Source organism: Empidonax traillii, unplaced genomic scaffold, assembly GCF_003031625.1.
Source record: "Empidonax traillii isolate 1590-97213 ecotype Southwest subspecies unplaced genomic scaffold, ASM303162v1 scaffold19:size3308961, whole genome shotgun sequence".
In the NCBI taxonomy this organism is placed as follows: domain Eukaryota; kingdom Metazoa; phylum Chordata; class Aves; order Passeriformes; family Tyrannidae; genus Empidonax; species Empidonax traillii.
Window position 1 is genome coordinate 2,545,458 of NW_020955212.1, and position 27,257 is coordinate 2,572,714.

The 27,257-nt window shown below is 38.0% G+C and overlaps 1 protein-coding gene across 7 annotated transcripts in view; it reads right to left on the reverse strand.

Annotated features, from left to right (window-relative positions):
- Positions 1-2,058: 2,058 nt before the first annotated feature.
- Positions 2,059-27,257, reverse strand: part of RBMS3 (RNA binding motif single stranded interacting protein 3) — a 597,177-nt gene continuing 571,978 nt past the window's right edge. For 3 of the 7 annotated variants that reach the window (XM_027897776.1, XM_027897804.1, XM_027897793.1), the window contains 3 exons: positions 14,677-14,757; positions 12,023-12,150; positions 2,059-8,220 (listed from right to left, as the gene is read on the reverse strand). In XM_027897776.1, coding sequence (XP_027753577.1) covers positions 8,214-8,220; positions 12,023-12,150; positions 14,677-14,757 — 216 coding nt within the window. In that variant the 3' untranslated portion in view covers positions 2,059-8,213. Of the gene's footprint in view, positions 8,221-12,018; positions 12,151-14,676; positions 14,758-27,257 lie in introns of those variants that run through there. The other 4 variants (XM_027897784.1, XM_027897828.1, XM_027897812.1 and 1 more) reach the window with 2 other exon arrangements.

The following is a 27,257-nucleotide window of genomic DNA, read 5'->3' on the forward strand; positions in this document are numbered from 1 at the left end:
GAGGGGCTCTGGCAGGGCTTAAGCAGAGAGATGGGTGGCTCCTGCCTGTCTCCTAATCTACACAACTGCCTTGCATGCAGTGGTGGGTGGCTGCAGCTTGCCTGTCTGGATATGCTGGACAGCATGCTCCTGTTCTGGCAGGCTTGTTATTTGCCTGGCAAAAATAATCTCCTGTTGCGTGCAGCCTCAGGACAACTTCTGCTAGCCATTAATTATCACTGTGGCTTGTGCTTGGCTAAGTCAAGTGAAGACTTTTGCCATGTGTACAGTATTCTGCTGAAGACCAGATTGACAAGAATGGGGCAAGAAGCTGAGGCATAGAGAAATGCTACAGCAAGTTTACCAATAGTCAGGCAGATGCTTAGGTTTGAATCTTGGTTTGCTGACCATTACTGGCACACTGAGACCTTGTCTTAGTTTACAGTCTTTGGTCACCCAAATAATAAAAATAAAATTTATTTAAACCTGGTAAGTATGGAATCTTCCTCAGTTTATGCTATACCAGCTATTGATTTGTTTTTCAGTCTTCTCCTCTGCCTGAAATCTCAGGGAGAGACAACGAAGGACATTGCTTTCTCCACAAAAGAAGTCATGGACTTCCATTCCACATGCAGACTAGTGATAAACACAGCTGTCCCCTCTGGAAGCAAACTACATTACCAAAGCCCATTTGTCCTTGTTATTTTAATTCTATAGTAAAGACAGGGGACACAGTCTTAAATACAAAGATATAATTAACCAATTAACTTTTTTTTTTTTTGGTCACTGACAGTGACACCAAGAGGATGAGAATATAAAGCCTTCTTACCTGCACTTCTGTAGAAGACGATGCAAACCTCCCTTAGCCTGGTTCCATAGGCACAGACAGAGCCAACTGACAGACAACAAAAACTACTAACACCGCAGCTGTTATTAATATCCTCATTAGTAGAGCTTGAAGTGGAACGATCCTTAAATAGGAGCAATCCTAGCAGTGACGAAGCTGAACCTGATACCAGAACATCAGGTATAAACTACCTTTGCACCACCTGTGTTGGTGGGACAAAGTGTCCCACTTTCTGCTGATCTCCCCAAGCTCCTCAGCTACCACTCATAGTGCCAGGCAGGTTGGAGCTTCAGTTTCCTGCCTTCCTCCTTTTCTCACCATTCTCAAGACAGGTAGCAATGGACATTTCAGCACAGGTGCAGATGAAAAAACCTGTCACCTACTTACTCATCCCATTCCTCCATCTTCTGAAGATTTCTTTGGTCTTTCCTGATTAAGCTGAAGGGAGTTAAAAGCTCACCAATGCATATTTCATTGAGCAAGGAGAAGGAGAAGGAAAGTGTGCAGACAATCACACAAAACATGTTTATGGCTGAAGGAGACAGGCACTTCCCTGGTAGGTAAAGAAGGAGCACTCAGTGATTTCCAGCCTATGAATAAAGCTCTTGGCTGGGGATGAGAGTTACTGGACCCTTCCATCCCACCCTTGCCTTTGCCACAGAAACAGCTTTCATGGGAAGAAATGCACATGGCAACAACAGAGCCACTGAGGGAAGCAGCTATGGGGAATGAGCCAAATAGCTTTCTTGTTCCCTGTGAGATATGGCTGAGGAGGCAATTTACTTTCCAGTTTCCTTTCAAGATGAAGTATGGCTTGCACTGCTACTGCTTAGGCTGTACTTATTTCGTAAATAAAGATTTTCTGTCTTCCATGTGGCAAATTTTGCCCTGAAGTCACTCTTTAAAATAAGCCTCAGAAACAGAGGCAATGTTCTTCTAGCAGGTGCACAGCTGAGAGCCTGGACAACAGATACCCATCAGCAGTAAATATTCAGTCTTGGTGTGAGAAAAACTTTCTCCTGCATTTCACCTCGAAGCACATGGGTGGTTGTGCTGCTGATGGGCCAACAGAGCTGACTTGTCTCTCTGATTCTTTTCTTCCATTTGGTGAAGATGGGGAGGCAGCAGAATTTTCCGCAAAGCCTTTCTGCTCCCTCTGTTCTCAGCACAGAGCCACAGCCTTGGGAAGCCTCTGCAGAAAGGTGTCACAAGAACACAGAATCACTCAGCTCTTTTCTTTCTTTATTTTTTTATTGAAAGCTTCATCAAAGAAAACAGAAGTTTAAACCTAACATCCACTGATCTACAGAAAGCCCCAGGAGTGGGAAAATGGCAGCTATTTAGGGTTGTGTTACAAATGGAAAACATTAAAAAAAAAAAAAAATCATAGCAGTACAGATCTTTCAAAGACATTCTGAGACATCAGCACACAGATGCCCATATAAATAAGATTCATAATTTAATGTATCGCAGAGGTTCTGTGTTCTACATTTTGGCTACAGTGAGGTCTGTAAGGGCTTTAAAGAACCTCTGCTCCATTTTTGTGATGCATGTTTTCTTGAAAGGAAGTTCATCTGCTTTCAAAGCTGCTTTGATTTTTCATACAGATAGAATCTGTTCATTCTCCTTTTAAAAGGACAACAACTAAAAATTCCTAAATGAATTCTGTTCACTTCCTGGTTTTACATAAAATTGTTTTGCCTCTAAAAGATAGTAGAATTTTCTTCCACTCTGTAATACAGCATATTTAATAATACTTTAATTACATAAACATCATGTTCTCTTCTCTAGGCTGTATTTTTGGGCTTTTAAAAATATAACTGACTGTAAATTTCACCAAATTCATAAAATTATCATCCAAGAGAAAGACACTTAAAGGCAGAAAAATTAATATTGGGCAGATACTCTCTTACGGACAACAGATCCAGATCTGGGAAGGTGCTTACACCTTGCAGGCTTTCAACCTGCAAGGAAAAATGGATTTGTGAACTTGCCAAAGGCTGACAGTTTTCACTTCGTTATGCATTTTTATAAAGGAACTCAGATGTCACTGTTGGGGAATTAACAACTGAACTGAACAACTGAAATAAACACAAGAATTTTTACTTATCATGAAAAGCTGAACCAACACTGGGATTCATTTTTTTTACAGCTTTACTCTCATAATTTTCTGTTCAATTTTAACAAAGAGCATGTTAATAAAGGGGAGAAGAAAGGGTCTCTTCTGCCTGCTTTGAGGCACAAAGGTGAATAAATCTCTGGGGTACATCCAGTGCTCTAGCCTATCTGGGGGATAGGAGCAATACATAAAAAGTTGGTGCTCTTTTTGAGAAGAAAATAACTCTCCTTACACTGCGTCTTTGCTTCTTTCTGAGATTCTAGAAATCTGCTCCACTGAAGGGGAGAAGTCTGATGCTCACTCAGCCCTCCTTCTGAGAAAGTGTGTGTGCATGACTGTGTGTATGTGTATTAGAAATGAAAGGAGTCTTTGCTACTAGGGTCAATTGTCATTAAACAGAACAGACTAATGCATCAAATGTCAGCATTTTTGTTGTTTTGTTTTGCATTTCCATCACACCGTGACTGTTTTCTTAGTTCACGTGGGCTACCGAGAAAGACCAGGAAAATCCCTTACCCTAGGGCACTTCTTTTATATCCAGACCAATTTCATGTTAAATAAAGTTTAGAAAGGAAATGTTGACCATGCGTGTATCAAACATTACTATCTTCAACTACCACATTTGGTCTCATCACTAAAAATGGATTGATTCATTACTTTAAGCACATTATCACTCTTTAGCATGACTCTTGCCATAGGTGGAGTTAAGTGAGTCTGCCTAAACCTGTTTTGCTCATGTCAACCTCAGCATTAAAATGAAGTGGCATGAGGAGCACCATCAAGCTTAAAATCATGAAGCATGGCAATTTTTTAAACACTTAGTATCAGTCCCATCCTTCAGTACCATAAACAACATAATATAGATCCAAATACTATGACATATTAAAAATAAACTTTATTACAATGCAGGCTTCCTCAAATTTGCTGAGTTTTGGTACACATACATACATAAATAATACCCTTCATTTGATTTTTACTTGTGTAAAAATCCATTCGAATGCTACAGCCCAATTGCCCATTGAAAGGTTAAGCCCTCACTTCTCTAATGACCAGCCTTTATCTTCCACATTTGGGCATGCATCCATAGCAGAAGATGATACAAATGTGATGCAGTTGCTCTCAAATATGCCTCATTCTGCATTACGGTGGATTTCTTGACCAACACAACCAAGGCAGTCTCTTGGTAAACAGAACTATACAAGTAAGCACAGGCTAAGGACATTTCAAGAGTCTGTTTCACTGGAAGGCAATAAGAGGACATTCACAATTTGAGGCCTGACTGTCACAGGTGAAAAGTGCTTACAAAACCAGCAGTAGAGCCAGATAGGAAGAAGAGTCCCTCTGCAATCTCAGTGGGAACAGTAAGATTTTTCAGTGCCCTGATCTACACTTGGGTCAGCACCTGCAAGTATCATATTCTCTTCAGTTCCACTGTCTTTTTTTTTTTTTTTTTTTTCCTCAATGTTCAATGACAAGCCCAGGTATTCAGAAATTTCTAGCCATAATTCATAGTTTTCTGACACCCCTTCTGGATTTAACTTATAAGGTAAAAACAAAATTACCAAACCCAAACATCCAGATTTGATTATTTACAAGAATTCAGGTGTGATGGAAAGTACATACGCAGTTCAGCTTATGGATTGATGTTACTTCTAGACCTCTGGGCCAGGCACCACTGCCTTAGACATCTAGAATTGTTTCTGCAATCTTTCAGGAACTCTCCTGATATTTAAAGCTAAATTGGCAAGACAGACACAGATAGTGACTTTACAAATTCAGGTCTTAAAAAAAAAAAAAAAAAGAAGGAAAACCAGAAACTTCAACAGTTAATACAGTTAATAATAATAAACCTTGAAAAAATCATATTAGCCAGAACATAAAGAAAACCAGTTCTAGATTTCAGAGGCCACCAAGTATTCCTCTCCTATGACAACATCCATGCAGCATGTTGCTTTTTCACTGTTCTCTTTTATCTCATTTTTAACTTTTAGACATAAGTTACCACTTTCTGAGCACTTTGTATGTTCCAAATAAGCTTTTTTCTTACCTTATGATCTATGACTGTTTATACTCAAGGCTCACAGTGTTTATAATTCATAGACTTTCAGACCAGTTCACTGGGTTCGTTTTTTTTGGGGGGGGGATCAGTAACAAGATGAATTGCATTTAAGGGATCCATTTTCTTTCCTCTTCTTCTTCCTCTACTTCTTTGCTCTGTTTCTTTTGATTTCAAACACTATTGAACATTACAGCATGGAAAAAAAAGGGAACAATTCTAATACAGAATGCACTTGAAACATTTTAAAAGTGACAGGCACTGTGATATCATGTTGCCTGTCCAGCTTAATAAAAAACACTGAGATTGTTTAACTTCACTGAAAAAAATAAGAAAAAATGTTTCTGAATGTATAAATAAAGCAGCAGAGTTCTGAATAGAAACAAGAAGGTACCTCAGCATATTCATCAGCCACATGGTAGCTACCTTGTAGCCTCATTGTTGATAGTAAATGAGACTTTTTTTTGTGTCACATTAGAACTAACACAGAAAGAAATGTCTTTATTTCATACATAACTGACTTGTGCTGGGGATTATCTCCACTTGTACAAATAATTCGGAGAGAGACAGAAAGAGAGTACGTGTAGAAAGGAAGAAAATAAGGCTAGATTGATTTTTTTCCCTCCTATGCCCTCCAAAGAAAGAGGGAACCTTTATCCAAGGACAAAACTCAAGTGCCACTCTCAAAAAGCAACAAGTAATGAGACAGCATATGAAACAGAAAGAGAGGGGTTTTTTTTCTGAATTGAAAACATGTTGTGGATGATGTTCTTTTACTTTGGCATCATCTGGTTTTCAGAAGTGCTGAACATCAACTACTACTCTGGAGAAAGCAGTTTTACCACTTCTGAAAATCAGGCCCCCTTCCTATGCTGAAGAACCATGTGAACTCCCATTTCTCTCTTTTCTATGTTGCATATCTAGCAGCATTTATTTGGGAAACCCCCTCCCCCCTCCCACTATGTTAAAAAATACGATCTTGTTTTATTGATTTAAAAAAATAATTGTGTTCTTTTCCCCAAAAAATTCAGGTTAGGGAAACACGGATCTCCTTTTAGGATTGGGCAGCTGAATCAGACTGATCCAATACATATGTTTTAATTTCATTATTTTTAATGGATACCCTGTGTCTAATCCACCACAATAAATGTGATGAACCCTCCCCTCTCTTCTGGATGAAGGAAAGTTTAAAAATGTTTGGTTTAATTTTGACACACAGATATGTGTGCATGTATGTATATACTGAAATGCTGCTTCTCTTCTGCCTCCTTAAGGAAAAAAATCATCTTTTGACTTGCTTCTCACCTTTTCCATTTGTTTGTTTGGAAAAACCAAGGACTATAATCAAGATTGCTCTATGGAAAATAACTGTCATTCCTAAAACAGAGTTTGATGGATTAAATTTAGTGTCTTTTTTTTTTTTTTTGGCCTAATCATACTAATTAGTGATTGTCAGCCAACATATTAAGACAACAGAAATCACAGCAGAGAAGAACAGTTTTTAACTTCCTGCCTGCATGAAAATACTACATTGTTTTCAAAATTTCTGCTTGTGTGGGAGAGCAAAAATGAGAAGAAAGATCATGTTTGCTTTCTCCTGCATCTACCTGGCAACTCAAATGCAACACTGAAAAATAAATGCAGAATTAAGGTGGCTATGCATGCTGGACGATGACAAAGACTGAGGTGAAGAAATGAACCTGCGGTATGTAGGAATTCAGAAGGAAGACTGTTGTTTCAGTAGAAATACCAAAGATCAGGCAATTAAAGATAAAAACTCATCAAAATTAAAGCCCACCTGGACAGATTAGTTGGTAACCCAATCCCCTTGCTTTGGGATGGTCTCCAAAGCACATAATCAAAAAGCTTCTAATACCAACTATTCTGAAATTTCCACTATAAACATATGCAGTATGTAAAACACCAGTGGAAGATAGTTTAAACAAACGAGAAACTAAGAACTGGTCCGGCCATGTAGGTCAAATAAAGATAAAAAAAGAAAAAAACCTCTATCTTCTGGACTGCGTTAGGGTGTCACTTCATCTTTGGTATAAAATAGGCCATCCATAGGCTGCATTTGTTCACAACTAGGAAAGACTACAGAAATTGTCAACAATTTCTTCTATCTATTGCTTTTTTTGCACTTTTTTTGACCATAAGCTCCTATCTACTTAAGTTTTTTTTTAATGCTCTTAAGCTAGGTTTTTGCAATGTGACAAGCAAAGCAGACTAAAAACTTCTTAAAGCTCATAAAAAAGACTGCAGATAAAAAGCACTAATGCTTTTGCTAGCGATCACGCTTTGTAAATAAAAAAATCTGCATTCTGCAAGAAAAAACCCCTGCATTCTCTATAATGCAGCAAGTTTTTTTCTCAATTCAATAACTTTACTGTAAAATGCTTTAGCCTTCTAGAATTTTTTTTCTGTCAACAATTAAGACAAAGTTCATAAAAGTCCCAGCATTTTTCCAATCCTTTCAGTTGCCACAGTTCCTTTATCATCAACTTTTCTTCAAAAGAAGAAAATCATTTTCTTTTAAACTGTACAGTTTATTTTTTGTTCACCCCAAAAACTCAGTCTATTAAACTTCTGCACCAGCACCGGTGTGAGCAGTTTCAATTCATTCTCGGGTTTTCTAACAAGACGTTGACAGCTTGCCTTGAGAGCCTTTGACGTCCTTAAAATTAAGGCAATTAAGATTCAAGATAAACCTTACCTAAACATTTCTTTAAAAAAAACCAAAAAAACCAAAAACCAAAAAACACTCTAGATTTAAAACAAGAAGAAAAAGAAAACGAGAGAAAAAGAGTAGCTTAATTTTTGAGGAAGACAATTGGTTTTCATCGCAACTTGCTCCCTCTTGACATCATCAGTTTCTCTGTTAAAAAAAAAAAAAAAAAAAAAAAAAAAATCTAGCTACACCTCCAGGTAAATTCTGAATTCAAATGTTTGTCCAGATGAAATGTCAACCCAGCATTTTTCCTCTGGGTTTTTTCCTTTAGTTGAAAAAAAAAATATAGCAAAAATAAAATTGTCAGACTACATGACAGAACCATTTGCACAGCACATAAAAACACTGTTTTGTTTTCATTGGGAAAGGTAGAAAAAAAAAGCATTCATTTGACGCCTGTGCAAACTGGAAGCCAACTTCTTGTTCAGTGAAGTTTCTCCATTCAAGGCAAAGATTTCAGACCGACATTCTTCAGTCCTGTTTATTGTCTGTAAAAACAATTGAATTAAAGTGGTCATTAAGTCAAAATAACTTTGAAATAGGCTTCTCTCCTTTCTTTCCACCCAATTCACTTTAAAAGTACTCCAAGCTAAACTAACTTTGCAGCTGTTTAAATATGATACCACCAATAAGCTGAAAATAGTCAAGCAAAAATAGGGAATTCCTGTTTTGGGGACGTTAACACACTCTAAGCAGATGAATTTACCCTTGTTAATGCTGTGCTTAATAGGCAGTTTAACTACACTGAAATGAGATGAATACACGTAAATCTTTCAAAAGTAATTCAATAAGAGGGTGAATATTTTCATAATAATTAGTGCCGCCATTTATTTTGGATACTAATAATGAAATGAAGGATAAAATTACAATAAAAGAATACATCCAATTTGCTAGAAATAACACATTTTCTGACGGCAAGAACAATTAAACTGTGCAGCAGCCTGCTTAATGAGCCAGTTATGGCTAACTTAGTAGAAACATTCAACATAATATGAATTAGAAAAATACATTTTTTTGATCATATAGTGTTAAATCTTTTTAAATTTAGCACAGGGAATGAGCAAAACTATCGACCTTTTTCTTACAGAAGATAACTCTCATTTTCTGTTTTTGAGGTTTCATGTCATTTAAAGATATGTCACATCAAACTTATCTTAACAAGACTGTGAGATCTTTGGGGAGATGTAGAACCTACGTATAAATGCTGTTCTGTGTCTAGGGCTATCAGTAAGGGTCAGCTGTTGTTTTTCCTACAGTCCTCAAAACTTAAATGGAAAAAATCCCTTTCTGACCAAAGCTTAACAAAAGAAAATCCAGTATCTCTCCTTTTGCATGCATTAACACTTTTGCCTTTCGTAGTTTAAAATTAGTTTTAAAATTGTGAGTTAAATTGTGAGGAATGTCAATGTCCTAACATTTGCCGCAGAACTTTTTGTCTGGGATGGCAAACCTAAAACTACAATTTTAAATTTACCAAAGGATTTTTCCCTTGCATGATGCCAGAAATGTAGTATTTTGAATGTTAACAACAGATTTATGTGGAATGCAACAATTAACTATTTTCTTCAGATTTTCTATGCATAATTTTTGGTAGGAGTATTCAAGTTGAGTGTTCACCTTCTGAGGTTTACCGCTGCTCTGGGTAGAGTGGCTGGTGTCACCAAAGGGTCACAGCACATGCTCTCTAATCTAACCTGGCATTAATTTTGCCCACAAAAGCCTCCAGAAAAACATTATTCTTTCCACATTTAAAATTAGAGTAGGTCATCCAGCAGACTTCTGCGTGTAGGTAAGAGTGTATTCTTTTCTGGGGCAAGGATACCCATTGACTTCCATTTCATAGGTTTCACACTTTTATGTGCAAAATTAAATATTTATGTGGAAAAAAAAGTAGTAAGGTCTAAAACAATTAAGGTGAGTTCCTCATAAAGTGGATTCCTCTGCTCAGAAATCAAGGCCTGTTCTACCTACACAATAGTTAGCCAGGTTTTTGACATGAAGTTACCATATCCAAACATCTTTGGGTGGGATTCTCAAGTACAGAACTCAGCATATTAAATAAAAGAACATATATGCTGATTAAAAAAGTGGAACTTAAATTTTGAGTTTCATGGTTTATTTCTACTTACAAAGAGAGTACAGAGTCCTTATACCACCCAGTTCATTCTTAGTACATTGTCTCTCCTGCAATTTCATGATTGTTGCAAAGAAAATAAATATAAGGAAATATGGTGTTATAACTTTTCTCCTGACTGATCAGCTCCTATGAAATGATTTTATATTGTCCGCCTTTTCCTTTGCCTTTATCTAACAAAATCATTGTGCAGTCATGTTAATTACTTTCTCTTATCTTGCTTTGATAATTGCTGTTGTATATTGCACATTATGTTTGTTATTAATAAATGTGCCCTTCAAAAAGATGAGTAATAAAATTATATTTTAATTATAAAACAACTTCATTTGGTTTTATATTAGAGGTTACTGAATTATTTTGTCACAAGTTATGTTGTGTATACTGTGTATATTTTGCTTGTTTCTACAGCTTCCCACACTGCATTTCTGCCTGTAACTGGCAGACAGAGGGCCCATTTCATAAAAAAAATACTGAAATAAGTATAATAAAAAAATCTGTAGTGGATCTGACTGTGTGATTAAAAAAGGGAGAAATTTCCCTGAATATAAATGCAAGTGCCATTAGAGGTATATCCATCATTGCAAAAAGGCTGTAGCTGACAAGGAAAGATGAGGGATCTCATTCTCAGGAAATTCACCACACTGGCAAGAAACACAGCACCCATCTCAATAAAGAATTGCAATGCAGTTTCCTCTTATGTGGGAAAAATGCCAGAATCTGCTGCTTAAAGCTACCTTATGAGGCCTTCTAAACCTAAGTCCTTCTGCTTTGAGACTTAAGCGAAAGAAAACAGAGACACAGGAATGGCCAGATCCAAAGGCTACAGAACACAGTCATCAGAGCAAGTCAACAGGATGGTACAGACATATATTTCTCTCTTTGCCCATTATATTCTATAAGTGTTTTGCAATAATTTATTTACGGGTGCTACAGAGAGACTCTTGGCTAGAAAGATACACGTGCATAGACTGTGTCTCCAATTGGGTACATGGACAAAAAGCTTGTGGTTGATTGCTTTTGTAATATGTACATACAGATAGATACGGGCATGACAAAAAAAAAAAAGACGTCTTCTGTTTTACGGTGGTCAAAAAGGCAGATTGTGTGATCTGAAACCATTTGCTACTGATATGATAGACAAATAAATGTATCTTCCCCTTCCAGATTTCAAAAATGAAGTAAAGTAATTGACAGACTGATATAATTCTAATCTTTCCTATACCAGCTCATATCTGATGCCTCTATAAGTACCGAGTCATGATGCATTGACTGACATATCTAACATATTTCTTGTCTGGCTATTTGTCTTCTTTCTTGCCCAAGATAAAACATGTGTAATTCTCTTTTCACACTAATGCTGGTGTTCAATATACATGTATTAATAAAGAACTCAGTTTGTGCTTCTTCCTAGAATCTGTCCAACATTGATCAGTCCCAGTGAGTATCCTGTCGCTAAGTAACCTTCCCTTTGTTAGGACTGGTTTTACTGTAGTAAAGAGAAGCTGTGTTTAAGAATTATTCTGAAGACGAAGGGACTCTTAAGGAGTTCTAAATCGAGCTGTCAGTGTATAAATTTTGAACTTTCCAAGGTATTCCATGGGAAGTAAACAAAAGGAGCAGAGGAATGGAGACAGACTGAGCAGTGCCTCTCCTCACCTCTTTCCTACCCATTCTTTTTCCATTTCCAGTTCTTGGCTGCTCAGTGTCTGCATGGCACAAATTTTGCACAATCACAAATACCAACTTGGGGTAATTCATACTGCTTCATTAACTACACTTCCAGAAACCTTTACATGTGCCAATGTGTACTGTGCCAATATTTTCATCGTTGCAAATTTAAGACCTTTTTAACCTCTGATGCCAGATGCCACTTTAGCCCAGCGTGACGATTGTTAACACAGTTGCTGAGATCCTTCTGAGTCCAGAAAAGCAGCAGACAGTTAGAGAGCATATCACTGTAGGTAGGAACTCAAGGACATTTTGCCAAGGTGAGGCCATCAGCCAAAACCTTTTGCTAATTACAGTGCTATATATCCAGAATTCATCTGAACTTAACGAAGCTACTCAGAATTTATGCTGCTGAAACAGGGAGTTGAATTTGGCCTGCTATAATCAAGAAGCAAAACCTTCTGGCTACCAAGGGTATGCGTACTTACTTAGACTGTTGGTAAGAATATGCAGGCGCATGTTCACTGGATGTTTCCACTGTCATCTGTTGCTGTTGACCACTGGCTTCCTGTGATGAAGATGCTACTGTCTGTGGAGAAGTATCAGCAACAACACCCTAGGGAATCAAACGAGGAGATGAAAAACTTAGTAATTTTACTCACTGTGTTTTACTTACGCAAAACAGCATCAGCTCACCATTCCTGTACTTCTCCAGAGAATGAGAGAGTTTGAGGTAGCAGAACCACATGCTAACACAACAAACTCCATCATTAGTTTTAGAGGGCTAATTCAGCAACAAGAAGCTTTCTCATCATACCAGTCGTATTTTGCTCTCACAGGCTGCAGTGGAAAACACCTACACCTTTGAGGGAAGTTCCCTGTCCATTCAAAGCCAGAGGCAAAACTTCTGACTTTGGCAGATTCTGGGTTTTACTTCTTGTCTTTTTCACAACATATGCATGGCTCTTGTAGTTTTCACCTACCTACCTCAATTCACAGTTAGTTCACAATTATTTTGTTTGACTTAAAATGCAATAAAGGAAGAATCTAGGCCTCCTGCTCTCCACTTTACTACACATCCAACAGAAATTTAGCCACCTTAGAAAAATACTGCCCTTCTCTCCACATTGCTTTTATGCATGTTCCCTTCAAAATAAATTTTTTTTTACACTAAAGACATTTATCTGTTAAGCTCCAATGAAGTTTTGTTTTATTTATATGTTTGAAAGAAGTAGCTAAGTAAACACACAAAAGATTATATGTACGAACTTAACATTATGCATAGCTTCTTATCCTGTTTAGACAGTCTGGATAATACTTGGTTTAAGGTTTTTTGTACTCTTTCAAAGTAAGCTACATTTTCTCTTTTACTCTCATGCTTGGAGTGTTGGTCACATAAATAGCAGGTCTCTTCAGGGAACATGCTTTATTACTCTATTGCACACAACAGAGCCAGAAGAGGGAGCACAAAGCACTTGCTTTGTTTTTATTTGAGTCCTGTGTAAACAACAGGTAGTTTATTTTTAAAGCACCTGTTAAAATATCAGTTTCATTTTTCAGAAATTCTTCATATTTATTGCTCAACAGACTGTCAGTATTATCTTTTTCTGTCTACTTCCTTGTCTTTATCCTTCTGTTTGTGTCCATCTCATCTTGAGATTGTAAGCTCTCTGGCGCAGAGATTGAATTTTTTGGTCTCTGCCTGTGGAGCATCCAGCATGGTAGGATCCTTGTTCATGATGCTACATGAATACAGATAAACATTAACAATAATCATCATCACTGGCTCAGTGCAAAACAGGGTATATATTCAGATAATATTTGTATTATTATAGTAGATAGTTACTGCACCATGTTACTTTAGAAGGCATGAATATACCAGCAGGTGACGGGGAGGAGAGCTCAGAATGAATTAATTTAAACTCTCGTTTGCACAGGTCAGCATGGTGTGCAGCCAATACTGTTGTATGAATAACTCTCCATCCCGCCATCTCCTTTTAATTCATATTTGTATCTGCCCACTTCAATACTTAAGGATGGCATTTGAAAAGAGGCACCCATGGTGCATTTATAAACAAATGAGGCTTAGGGCAAAATGATACCAAGGCAAAAAAAGACTGAAACAGGACCAGATCAGTATGAAACAACAGAATTAGCCTTTCCTGTGGGACATTATTTGGGAATGATTGCAAAGAACTAGGAGAAAACAGGATAAGCCCACTTGACTGCTGGTGGAACCATGTCACCAGTACCACTAACTCAGTATCCTCACAGCACAGACTAGTAATAGCACAAAATCCAGAGTCCACACAGCCGAAGACAGAAGTTCAGAGACCCTGGCACTCCTTGCCTTACCCCAGAGTGGGGCACAAGTTGTTAATAAAAGAAGGCAGTGCCAAAGAGAAGCACACAGGGAAGAGGATCACAAGGTTCCCTCCTCTTGCTGTGCTCAGTTGCCCTTATGAAGCTTCACAGAAGTGGAGGCCAAGCTGACGCTCTCCCGGCAGCTTGTGGTCTACAGGGTTGAGTAAATACTTACTCATTAGACTGTCATCAGCATGACTCAGCCCCAAGGAGGGAGGGAGCGAATCCTTCCTCAAGGATGAAAAGCACTCAGTCAGTGCAGCATCCTCCACGTCTGTATATACAAGAGGAAGGTTTCCATTGCTCAATCACTTTTTCTGGTGGCTAAATGTTTCAGCAATTACCTATGCTTGCTAAGGACCGCATCAAACCCTCTTGCAATCTTCTCTTCTTGAAATCTCTTTTGGTTTCGTGGTCTGCCTGCTGGGTTTGTTTTCCTGTCTCTTCCCATCTCCCTCCCAAGTACATGGGGAAAAAAATAGTCATAATCACTGATGTTTTACTCCACGTCCTGCTGTACAACAAAACAAATGCAAAACAAGAGCCCTTGCAAATAATTAAAAAAAAATAAAAAATAGGGGCTAGAAAAGAGAAGGAAAAGAAAAGAAAGAAAACAAAAGAGGAAGAAATGTACAGTTTTAATTTTAAAAGCTGGGAGCTTCCAGCCACCTCCATAAAGAAAATTTAGGCCCCTTTCAAACCACAGGTGCAAGAAGGAATAATAGATAAGAGTTCTGCTACCCCTTCACTCTACTTTCATGGATGGAGATAAACTTACTTCAATAGGGACAGCTGTTGGAGGCACAGGAGTATACTGGGGAATGTAGGTCCCTTGCATAGGTGCAGCAGCAGTCATGTACTAGAACAAATCAAAAGCACATGAACAATAGAAAACCACGATCAAGATTCATTAAACCATATGTTAGAAGCATGACACTGTTTCAATTTCCCATTCTGAGTTTTTTAGTTAGTGTATAGCATGTTATTTCTTTTAATTAAGGATTTTAGTCAGTGGTAGAACACATCCAGGTACTGAAAAACATAATCTTGAACTTCAAGCCAGATCCTATCTGAATATAGGCAATAGTAAACATCTTACTGATGGAGTTAGATTGTTCACAGGTTCTCTAAAACTGAGAGACTACTATTTGTACTTACAAAAAACCCAGTGGAGACATGACAGCAGTCATGTCTAAACAATTTTTTGGAGTTTTATTGACCTTACCTAATGACACCTACAAAATATGAAGCATAAAATTTGAGAGGTTTATTCCAGTCCATATTTAATTCTGTTAGTAACAGCAGTTGAGTTTACAGGGATACAAAGCTTCAGGAAGGTGCAATCTAAGACAGGAGAAACAAAGGAGGAAGATCTATCTGGAGTTTCCCCTTTTGTACACAGATACTTTAGCTAAATTCTTATAGCTTGTTCTTAATATCCAGGGATCTTTTCTATGCATTTTGAAACTTCTGCAAATTATCATATAACACTTTGTATTAGCTTCTCTGAAACACTCTCTCTCCCAAGTACTACCTGACAATCCTTTTTAAAATTCATGCGTGCATGTGAATTTTGTCATTGGCATGGCAGTAATCTTTTTATATACAGCACTTCTTAAAAAGCTCTTGAACTGAACGCAACAGCAATTGTTCAGATTTTCAAATAAAGTATCAATATTAAGTCCTCAGATCTATATGTTCCATTCTTTCTACAACCCTGTCCTAACTACGTCTTCACTGACAAGAATCTCGGAATGTGCCCAATCCCCCAAACGACTGTGTGACACTTCCACTACATGTTATCTTCAAAGACACACCAAAGATCTGAATCGCCCCAGAATGTATTTGATGAATTTTAAAATGAGTTAAATATAGCTTTGCTTCCTGGCAGAGCTAGGAAGTGCTTGCAAGATTTTATTCCGCTGTTTGTAGTAAAATTTACATTTAAAGCACTCTCTCACCTCAATTCTAAACTAACTGGATGGTTTGATATGCCTGTCACAAACATGCATCACGAAATTGCAAGGTGGGGTGCAGTCTGCAGCAATGCTAGAGATAGGCCTTAGAGAATGACAACAGCATATTTAAGCATCTCACAGCTAAGTCCTGAAGTCTTCTTTCAAGTAGAAGAAAATAAAAATCATTTAAGTGAAATTAATTTATATTTAAAAAAAATCAGTGAGGATCATACATGACATAGAATTTATACTTGCAATATGAGCAGCATATGGTGTTGAAAACCATTACAATATTTTGCCAGATTTCACAGTGTTTTCTATAACTTGAGCAAAGTGATGGGAGTGTCCCCAGTGTCTGTGTGCCTGTATCAGGCTCTGTTTTTCTTCAGATTCTTTCTTTGTTCTTCAGAAAGAGAACTGAATTCAATGCTGTTTTTTATGAAGGCTAACACACCAAATACATTAGGCCAACTATCCCTATTGTACTCAGTAAAGTTGGGTTATTCCCCTGCCTTACACATTAAGAGCTAATGAGAATGTTACAGCAGGGTGTTCCAAAGCTGCTTCCGCTCCATTCATTCTGCTTTGTAATGTTGCCGTCACATGTTGGGAAGACATCTGCTGTGTAGCATTGTTCTAAATGTGTCAATATTTAACAGTGACCCAAAGCACTCATTCTTACAGTTCTACAAAGACCTGTAAGGGTTTTAAACATCTATGCAGGCTAGCTTCACTCGGACAAATATATATCTAGATTTTAATTAAAAGTGTTAATTTAAATTATGAAGTGGCCTCATTCAACTTGGACTTCCTCTGAGTTGGAACTAGTAGAAGATCAATGTGCAGACTCATAAGATGCCATTGTCTGTCATTCTCTTATCTCACACAGAAACCCAAACAAGTTTTAATATACAAATACCAAATTATTCAACTGCTTTCTAATTTAGACCAGTCCACTTTTTGCAAAATCCTTTGGCACTGAGTTCTGTAGCACAACTGAAACTGTCTGGGAATTAACTGATGTCTTTGCTGACTGTGAAAGCACTGTTCTCAGCACTTGTGCAGTTTCTTACTCTATTGTTATTTTTTTCCTCTTGAGGCAGATCCTGATCTTACTTGCCAGACTAGTTCATGTAGCTTCCTTCACTGCTAGACAATCGCTAGAGAAAACTGCATGCTGACCTGAGCGTCATTGGTGGCTCTGGCCAAACTCTGCTTTCCAGACACTCACACCACCCCACACTCTCCCAGTTCAATTTTTTGCAGGAATTTAAACTGAATTCAACCAAATAGCAAGTAATTTAAAGTTGTGGAGAACAAAGCCATCTAGTTGTTTGCCAGACTCTCTCCTGAAGAACTGTAGGAAAATGTCTGCTCTAATGGTGGTTCAATTTTTTGTATAAATCCTTCAAAGTTCTATAATTAAAAAACAAAACCATGTTTTGGGCCAAATTAGTTCCACCAATGGCACATAGTATTTGTGGCAAAGAATTTGATCCTAGTAAAAGTTAGCCAAGGTTCATTCCTAAAGAGCATTGCTGCTTATCAACTGGCCCTTGACCACATAGCAGCAGTGGTCTTTATTACACATATTGTGCCCTTTGGTGGACTGTCCAAACATACTTACTTTCTTTATCTTTATGACTGTAAATATACCCTCATCATTTCAGGAAAGAGTAATTGGGTCAGCAATTAAACATGTTACTTGGGCTTGGAACTGATGCTCAGTCTCCAGGGTCTCACTTTTAGCATACATTGAGGATTCCGCGAAAATCTTTATCGAGCCATAAAGGAAAACTAAGGCTTAGTTCTCAGAGGCACACAATTGGTCTTTAGTATCCCTCACATGCAGCAGAGGGAGCCCCCTCTGAGACCACATGAATTTGGGACTGTCTGTCCTGTGCATCAGTTTTTATCATGGGAAGCCTAACACTGAGAAGCTGTTTTAGTTTAGTTTGTATAATGAAAGAGGAAACAGATTATTTTTTGTTATAACTGACATTAGCTCAATCAAGTTTACATGTATTTCTTTTCTTTGTGAACTACATAATCCTAATTCTCTGATCTCACAGGATAAATGAAGATTACATAGTGCTAAGGCACAATGTCACTGTTGATACTTACATCAATGGGTTTGGATAATGCAAGAGTTGAATTCCTTGTCATGAATATTCACAGTTGGTTGTTTAGCAGAAAGCTTCCTGAACGCTGCTGTTCAGTAGCTTCCACACCCAGACACACTGAGCCCACTGAAATCTGTGTCTCTCCCTCGGTCCCCCAGATACTTTACCTAGTTATTCTATAAAATAGTGTGCTCTGGATGTGCTGGAGTGAGTGGCACCCATGCTGGGAGGTAGAAAAGAGCTTTAAAAAGAATTATGGGATTTAAAGAAAAGTTAAACATTTTATATCTACTCAGCTTAAGACCACCCAGGATGAAAATTCTGGTCTAAAGGCATGCTTAGCTGAGGGACTCTGTTGTAATGCAGCTCCATTTGGATCACAGTTCCTGTAGATGTACATAGTTTCCATATGGCTTCCCATCTACCTCAAGAAACTCATGTAACTTGGAAGCAAGTAGATGGTAAACAAAGAAGACATCTGTGTCAGAAGACCATCACTGAGATTTATTTTCTCCTTGAGCCACACTCACTACAGTTCTTTGTCCACACACATGTATGAAGAGACAGCATGACTCACATGCTCAGCCTAGCAGTAGCTGGCAAATTCCACTAAATATTAGTATTGTAGGCACTGAAATGAGAGAATCTGAAAGAGCCAAATCCATTCTTTCTTTGTCATATGTTTCCATCAGGATTAAAGATTTTTGAGCTGTAATGTGATCGGTCTTTCAACGAAGTATGTGCAAGGCATAAGAAAGCACTGTTCATTCTTCCACAACTGTACAGGCTTTGTGGGTCTAAAATTAGAAGCTGGTTATTTCTGACAGAAAAAATGAATAGTGACTCTACATGCACAGATGATGGATCTGGAGAGTGTAAGGGAGATTTTTTTGGCACTTTGATCCTTTGAAAGCTGGTAATTTCTACTACAGAAAAAGAATACTCTGCTGGTGCCAACATTCTCTTAATTTGCTTGTAAACTATTATTTTCTTCATACAGTACACAGAATGCATGTTCTCATCACTGAAGATGTACAGTATTATAATATAATTCATGCTTTATGATGCCTGACTGCTTAATTCAGACTGCACTTATCAGGGTACCCATTTAGCCTATATGCTACATTAACAATTCTACTCACATCTTGTCCAATGGGATTTTTGGTTTTCACCATTTTGAAACGACTTACATGTGTGAAAAAAGATATAGTTAGAAAATAAGAGAGTATTAGGGTACACTTACAACCCTGCCCTACTTTCAGATACTACCCTCAGTGACCACAAAGAGTTAAAGGAAAGGAGGTAACGAATGAGGAGGTGGGTTGAGGGGAAAAAATGAAACTTCGAGAAGGATCATGTTTAATTCAGAGTGCAATATCATTTCTTAGAGATCAGCAAACAGTGGGGTATCCCAGCCTGGATCCAGCAAGACTGGTGTTAAGCCTGCAGCAAACACTAAACCCATAAAGGTGACAAGCACTGGGAAATAAAAAACAGGAGGAAGGCAGTTGCCTGCACCAGACAAAGTGAGGGAGCATGTTGCAGAAGGATAATATGTTTTAGCCATCAAAGGTGGAGCTGAGTAACCTGCAGGGAATTTACAGGAGCTTTTACATTGAGAATACGGCACAGGTAATGTCCATTTATTCATTTGCCCTAGTAAGCCTCTAGCATGCCTTTCTGAGGCCCAGATTAATGCAGAGTCAGGCAACTGCCTAACAGCTGAGGTACATAGCAAACACCCCACACACCAGCTATTAGTTACTGAATTTCAACTGAAACAGGGCCTGAAAGAATGCCTCTTGCAAAACCACACTATTACATCTACATCATCAGAAGGCTTTGGCTGCACACCCTGTTTAAATTCTGAAGGCCATCATTAACAGAAAGTATAAGAAACCACTCTAAAGTTCCATTCTATTTATAGCCCTAGTTGCCAATAAAATAACACAGCTGTGATTATACAGAGCCTGCTGCAGATGTGTTAACTCTCTTGGTCACTATGAGTACTGTGAGATTTTACAGTTAATAACTGGATCAATGTTGAATAAGTTTCCCAGTATAAAGAAAACCATAAAGAATTGACAAAATGAGATTTTAACAGATAAGTTTGCAGTAAATTTGGAAACCTCAAACAACACTTAAAATTAGGAGGGACAATGAACAAGGAAAAAATGTTAAAGAAGCCTTTTATAAAATCAAGGTGCAGATGCTGCTTTCTGGTGTTTCTTTGTGGTTTTATCTAAATGTATATCTGTTGCAAGAATCAAGGATCACTCTCCTTATTTCATCAGCTTCCATGTTCCTGAGAAGGTACAGATCCTTCAGAGTCAAGGTGAGAGCCAAACCACAGAAGCCTTGTACCAGCATATGCTGGTAAGCATTTACAGCACCGCAGCCTGCTGAAGGGAGATTAAATGGGATGTCTTATGTGAGCAAATGCTAAACCATGTATTCTTCAGTGACTATTTGTGGTTTCATATCACTGCATGAGCTATAGCACAATGATAATGACTTAGCTTTTCAGGATTCCCCGAATTAATGCCAGGGTTTGTTTGTGTTTTGGGTTTTGTGCTGGTTTTTTTTTTTTTTTTTTTGAAACCATCTGAGAAGTCTAGACACTGCATCACTTACAGAATTATGTGAAAACATTTGTGTTGCTGGAAAACTTAAGGAAATGAGTCTGTTGGCTGGATTTATTTTTATCATCTTTTTTTTTTCCCTACCCCATGAAGGAAACCTGCCTTCCCACTTTCAAATCTCTTTCCCTTCAAAGAACAAAAACTGCATCTCTCTTTGAGCATTTTCAAGTGGTTATAACTGTAATGAAATATAGAATGAAACTGCTGCTTTTTTGTCTCTGGTTCCACCTTCTCATTTGAAAATATGCTGTTCTCCAATAGAAAAGAACATTGTCTTGCTGTGTCCTCTTATCCCATAGTCTGGCATGGAGACACAGGAACTCAGGAAGAGAAAAGGACCATCTAGTTCATCAGTGCCTGTGGCAGTTCAATGAAATACAATATCCAGCTGCCACAGTTTTTACTTTAAACTTAAAATATCTTTTGCTACACAGAAGCTTTCTCATTTTCCATCTCAACCCTGTACTTATTCAGTGGCTGTTATTAATTTCACTTTCTCCTAATTAAAGAATGAGAAAATAAATGATATGGAGTTTTGCTAATAATTATCAGCCAGGCCTAAAATATAATGATATAATGCCATTTTATCACACAATTACCATAGCCCTATCAAGAACAGCACTGTCATTCAACAGAATCCCATCACTGGCCCACTGCACTCTTTGTTCAGGCAGAGAATAGAAATCTTTACTGGATTTAACATTCCTTCCCTGCTGCTCAGTAATACAAATGTATTTAGGAATCCTGGCTATCAATTCCCTTTCAACCTTCCTAATGAGATGTTACCTAATTCTCTGAGCAAGTTAAATGAAGGTAGAGAGAATAATAACTTGAAGAACTATATTTGCAAACTAATCTCCTTTTCTCTTCAGGAGTTCTAAGCATCCTTCACAAATCCCTATCTTTGGCAATCAAAGTAATACAAAGGTATAGAAGAAACAGTGCAGATGAGCTCACCTGCCCTCCCCCTCCGCCCCCCAGCTAACAGGTCTTTTCTTCTTTCTGAAATTCAGTCCTGCTACTAAAGCAGAGTGATCAGGACTAATCAGATAAAGATTATTTCGAAGAAACAACTATGAGAACAGTCAGTTCGCCATTGAGAGCGTAGTGCACAGCTCAGTGTTTGCAACTGCAAGCAGCATAAACAGATAAAAAACTAGCTCATTCATTTTAACCACTTTTCAGAGTCTAAAGGCTGGCATTACAAAGGAATTTGGTGAAATTCTCAAACCACTTGCATAGATCAGTGAAAAAGGTGAAAAATAAGAAAAACTCATCAGGATGTGAAAATAAGTTCCCTTTTTGATTGCATCTTTCATTAAGTGAAAACTTCCTATAGGAATACTTCTTTGAAACAAAATGTTTATATTACATTTTTCAGTTTACACATGACTGTGGAACTTGACCTCAGGGTGCCAATGATCCTTGCAGTCCACATCAGCATACCTAGGCCCGTGGTATTTTCACTCTTCCTCGTGACAAAGCCTCTGTTGTAGGCAGGGATCCACAGAGGCTGTACAGAAATGTAAACTGATTCTCCCTGTATGACTGAATATATAAATAGCCCCAAGATGTGAAAACTTTTTTTTTTTGCATGATTCAAATAATGCCATGCATCTGATGGATACATTTGCAAGAGAGCAAGACTTCTCTTATGTTAAAAAAAAAAACCGACCAAGACTGCGGGAATTTTTTGAACTTTCAGTTCTTACTTCTTCAGTTCTTATGCATTTCTCTACAAAAGGAGCATTTTTTTCCCCCCTAATATCCTCTATGTATCTGTTCTATGAATGTACATTATGAGCTCTCTGGGGGAGGTTTTTGAGCAGAGGTTAGTGCATGACTTATTGCAGATCTGTCTGCAGCACCCTATATAAGACCAGGGTATTGTGAATGTATCATAACAAAAGAGTATACTGCATCAGTCTTGGTCAATCAGGGCTGGTAATCACTGCGATTCTGTCACATCTATATTCCACTTTCAGATCTCAAATACTGAAGAATAATGGGGTGATGCAGTAAAATTATGACTGTAGATTCTGATATTAAAAAAAAAAAAATTCCCTATGCACCCCCTTAGATGGAAATTCTTAGGAAATTCCATCTGAATACAATACTTCCAATTAGTCCCTGATGAATGGCTGCTAGTAAGATGAAAGAAGACTGATCTGTATATTTTAATATTTTCAGCATAAGTTAAAAAAATGTGTCAGTGAATCTCTCAACATATGAGCAGATTAAACTATTATTAATAACATATCCACTCATATGAACAAATAAGTGCTTTCTAGAGGTAAACATGTCTTCTAGAGGCTATTAAATCTCCATTAATTTGAATTTTCTAAAGAGAAGCAGACTACTGTGTGCAAATATCTATACTGTATGGATGAAGCTGTTGTTAAAACAACACCAGAACAGCTTAGAATAATAGAAAAACTGTTAAATAACAGTTGCTTATCAATCACATACAACTTCTATTGCTCTTTCAGAGCAGAGATAAAAGTGGACAGCTCGTTGGTCAACTTGCAAGAATGGTGCAGATGAAAGCAAGGACAATTAATTACAAGATAAACCAAACCAAAAAGAACAGTAAAAAGAGACAAAAAAGTCACCTGAATATTATTAAATCTAATTATCCTAGAAACAGGAGGAATTTCAACACCTCCCGCATGAAAAGGCAGTCATACTGAACAGATGAAAGGTAGTGAGATACCACCAAAGTACAGCTGAGACATTCTTAAGAACAGTTGAAGCATGATATTGCTCAATCCTTTGACTCTAAAAGATCTCTAGATTCCAAAATATTTGGTTAACCATAATGGAAGATATCACTGGGGAAAGAAGGGGTTGGGAGGTGAGGAGAGGAGAGGGAAGGGAAGAAAACATTTCAATTCTTTGTAAGAAAACAGCTGTTCACCAGTACCCTGCATCCAGAGATGAAGGAGAACTTGCCAATTCAGTGAGCAGAAAAAAACCTTGGAGACGTCACCTGTTGGGTCTGACACTGGAAGCTAACAGTGGCACTAGGAATGCCTCACAAGCTGGCCTTCCTGAATTGATGGTCAACATGCAAGTCCAGGCTTAGGCAGGGGAAAATACATTTCCTCTGAGAAACGCTGTGCCCTTATGCCTAAGGATACAAGGAAAATCAGCCTGCTGTTGGGCACGTGTGGATAAATGTCCTGCAAATCATGCACTCAGGGCTTCCAGGCTGCTCAACACAGAGTTGGTGGGTTTGAGTTGGGAGTTTGCAAGCTCCAAGAACCCTGCTTCCATAGGGGTCCTCAGGTGAAGCTCTGGAATGCCCTTGCCTCTTCCTACACACCTGGAAACTGGCAGTCCCTCTTCAGTCTTTGAGCCAGTGCCCTACTTTTCTTCCAGGACATTCCTACCAAGTTGCCTGCTCAAAGCAACATTCCTGGTGTTTTCTGACTTGGCTCCCAGACTAATCTCATCCTTGGTAAGCAGACCTGTAAACTGACTCATTAGGAGATCTGGAAGCCTGCCCAAAGCATTGGACATGGTGAGGCTGCCCTGGAACATGAAATCCTGTGAGTGTTTTGCAGCTGCTGCCTCAAAGCTGACATGGAGCAGGACAGTAACCAAGATGGACATTTTAAACCAGTTGGCAGCTGTCAAGATATTGCAGACTATATCTTGTATTGGAAACACCATGAGGCATCATTGCTGAAAATTAATTTTTCTTTGGAATTTCTGACTCATGGGAGAATCCTTCTGGTTTGTTTTGAGTTTTTAAAAGATGAATCAGAATGAAACCAAATTTCATAAGAGGAATTTCCAACAAACTGGAAACCATGAATGCTTCTCAGCCAACTACTCTTCTATCTGTAGCTTAAGCAAAATAATCAACCAAATCTGTATATGGATCAGGTGGGGATAATAGAGAATACTAACCTTTAAAGCCTAGTGGCAACTTCAATACATTTAAAATACAGTGTTTAAAGTAATGCAGTGCAAGATATTGCTTCTCATTAGCATAAAAATTGTTCTGTCAAAATCTTTAAATATATTTACATTATCGTTATCTTTGTTACATGGCAGGTCTGTGGAAGGTGGTAATAGCATTTTTGTGAAGACTTCGTTTTTAATGCTTTCCATAAACTCTTGAAATTCTTATGGGAGAAGGGTCCCGTTACAATTAAAGTCAATGCCCCACTGATAGGGTGTGACTGAGTAAGAATATTACACTCCATTCCTAAGTATGTTAATTATCAGCTGTGGGAGGATCTCTGAGACATCAGATCATATCAGCAATAGAGCTGCAAAAGCACAGGAGAAACCTTGCCTTTTAGCAAAGTGCGGGCTAAGTAAACTGAACTATACTGCTATGTCATCAGCTTGTGTACCATGTAACAATCTGCTAAAAGTGTTGAACTCCTAAACTTACTGTGTGGCAAAAATTACACAGGATCTCTCCTAATTTGTCATTGTTTCATCCAAATGATGAAATGGGAGGGAAGGAAGAAGGAAAGATACCAAAAAGTAAAAAAACCACCAAACCAAACCAAACCAAAAAACCAAACCAGACCAACCAAACAACAACAACAACAACAACAAAAACCGAAACAAAAACAAACCAACAAAAACCCCCAACCAAACAAAATGGCAGAAGAACAAAACAGAAAATGAAAGAAGAAAAAAAAATCCCAATACTTCAAAAAATAGTCATCCCTCCTTGCCTTAGGCCTTCCTGTCCTGTCTTCTAACCATGAACTCCCCTCTTAAAAAGATCCCTTTATCATGCCTCCCATTTTTGGCTACTGCAGGTCTTTCACACTATTTCACAGTACTATTTTCTTTACCTTATACTGGAACACTCTGTTTTGTTGGGAAAGTGTGATCAACACAGCTGATGAACCATAAGTGAAGTAGCCAAGAATTCAAGCTTGATGCTTCAGCTTTGACTCTCACTTTGTACAGGTGAGCAACTTAACACCTAGGAAACCTGAGGTTTGCTTAAAAAAAAAAAAAAAGGCCAGCCCCCATTTTTTATAAGACACTATTAAATATAGCCTTATGGGTGTGCTTAGTACTTATTTTCCCAGGAATAACATTAGCAATGCTTGAAGGGGCCAGGAAAACAGATGTGTCTTAGTGCTGGCAGAATAACAACATTCCAAGGCTGTTCTTTGTGTTCTTTCAGTGCTAGCTTTCCAAAGTAGACAGAGTCAGCTCATATGCATTCAAATTATATACAATTATGATTTGGTATGGATTTGTGCTTTGACACCCTCTTACAGTTCTGGAAAATATAAGCACTGAAAGTTTTCAGTGCTGGTGTATGAATTTTAATAATTTTTAGGACTAATAAAGACCAGGCCAAGTGAAAAGCAATTCACATCAGCAGAGAAAAAAAACTGTTAATCAGTCTTGTCCTCACTATCAGTGTACTGATTGTAAATAGTTTTAGACAGAGCTAAAAAAAGCACAGCAGCAGTCTCAGCTTGATAGAGGAGTACGCTGTAATGGTAGTTCTTGATACATTTTTTCAGGTTAGCACATTCTGTGAAAAACTAAAAGTAAAGCAAAACAACAAAATCTTCCCAACTTCCTCCCCTCCCTCTAATTCTGATAGAGAATATGAGGAGAATAATCCAGGAAGGGAATCAAAATTGGGGAAGACATTAATACATGTACAAACACCCATATTTCCTCCTTATGAATGCTCTTTATGTGACAGAGCTGTCCAAACAGCACTTAAGGAGCAACAGCAAAACACCTGACAGACAGGCATGATAAGTTATGGCTCAAAATGTTTGCTTGCCAGATAGAAAGGGTGACTTCTTTTCTTTTTTTTTTTTTTTTTTTTTTTTTTTTTTTTTTTCCTGAAAATCCTTTCAGGTAAACTCACTCTATGTCTGCTGGCATGCAGCCATTTTTCTATAAATTCATATCACAATGCTGTATTTCTAATGGATTGGGTATGGTGCTTTTCCATTTTGCTAATGAGAAAAGCTAAAGGCCATTACTTTTTCTGATTAAGATCCCAAGGGAAGAAATGTGATGTGTATATTACCAGGCCATACGTAAAGGAAGTATTTGGCATGTCTAATCAATCAGATGAAGGGTAGACAGAAAAAGTCTTATCCTGTGACTGCAGAGGAAGAAGACATAGGGGGAAAAGAAACCATAGAAAGTGTCTTTAAAAGGTGACTTACGGGAATCAGTTTTAATGATATTAGTATGATCAATGACTATGGCTACTATCTGGGAAGGATGTAATTACCAAAATGAAAACTTTCAAATGGGAAGCCTGATCAAGGGCAGAGGTACTGTCATATTTCTTAGAGCACTGTCAGTTCTCATCTAGGCCATGTATTACTGTGACCCTTACAAGCATTACTATACCATCAGGCTTTTCCATGGTGGGAGCAGACTTAGGGAGTGAGGGGCTGAGAAACTTTGCATTCAGCTCAAAAGCACAGGTCAAGTCTTGCCCCAAAGGCAAATTCAAGACAAGGAAGGACAAGGTCGGGAAAAGGGAAAATAGAAAAGTTGCTGTCATGACTGGCTTCAAGGAAAGTTTTGCAGTGGTGCACATTTAAAAACCATTTCAAGTAAAAGAAAGGAAATGCTGTAGACCAGTGACCTATTCATCATAAAGGAGAGGGAAAA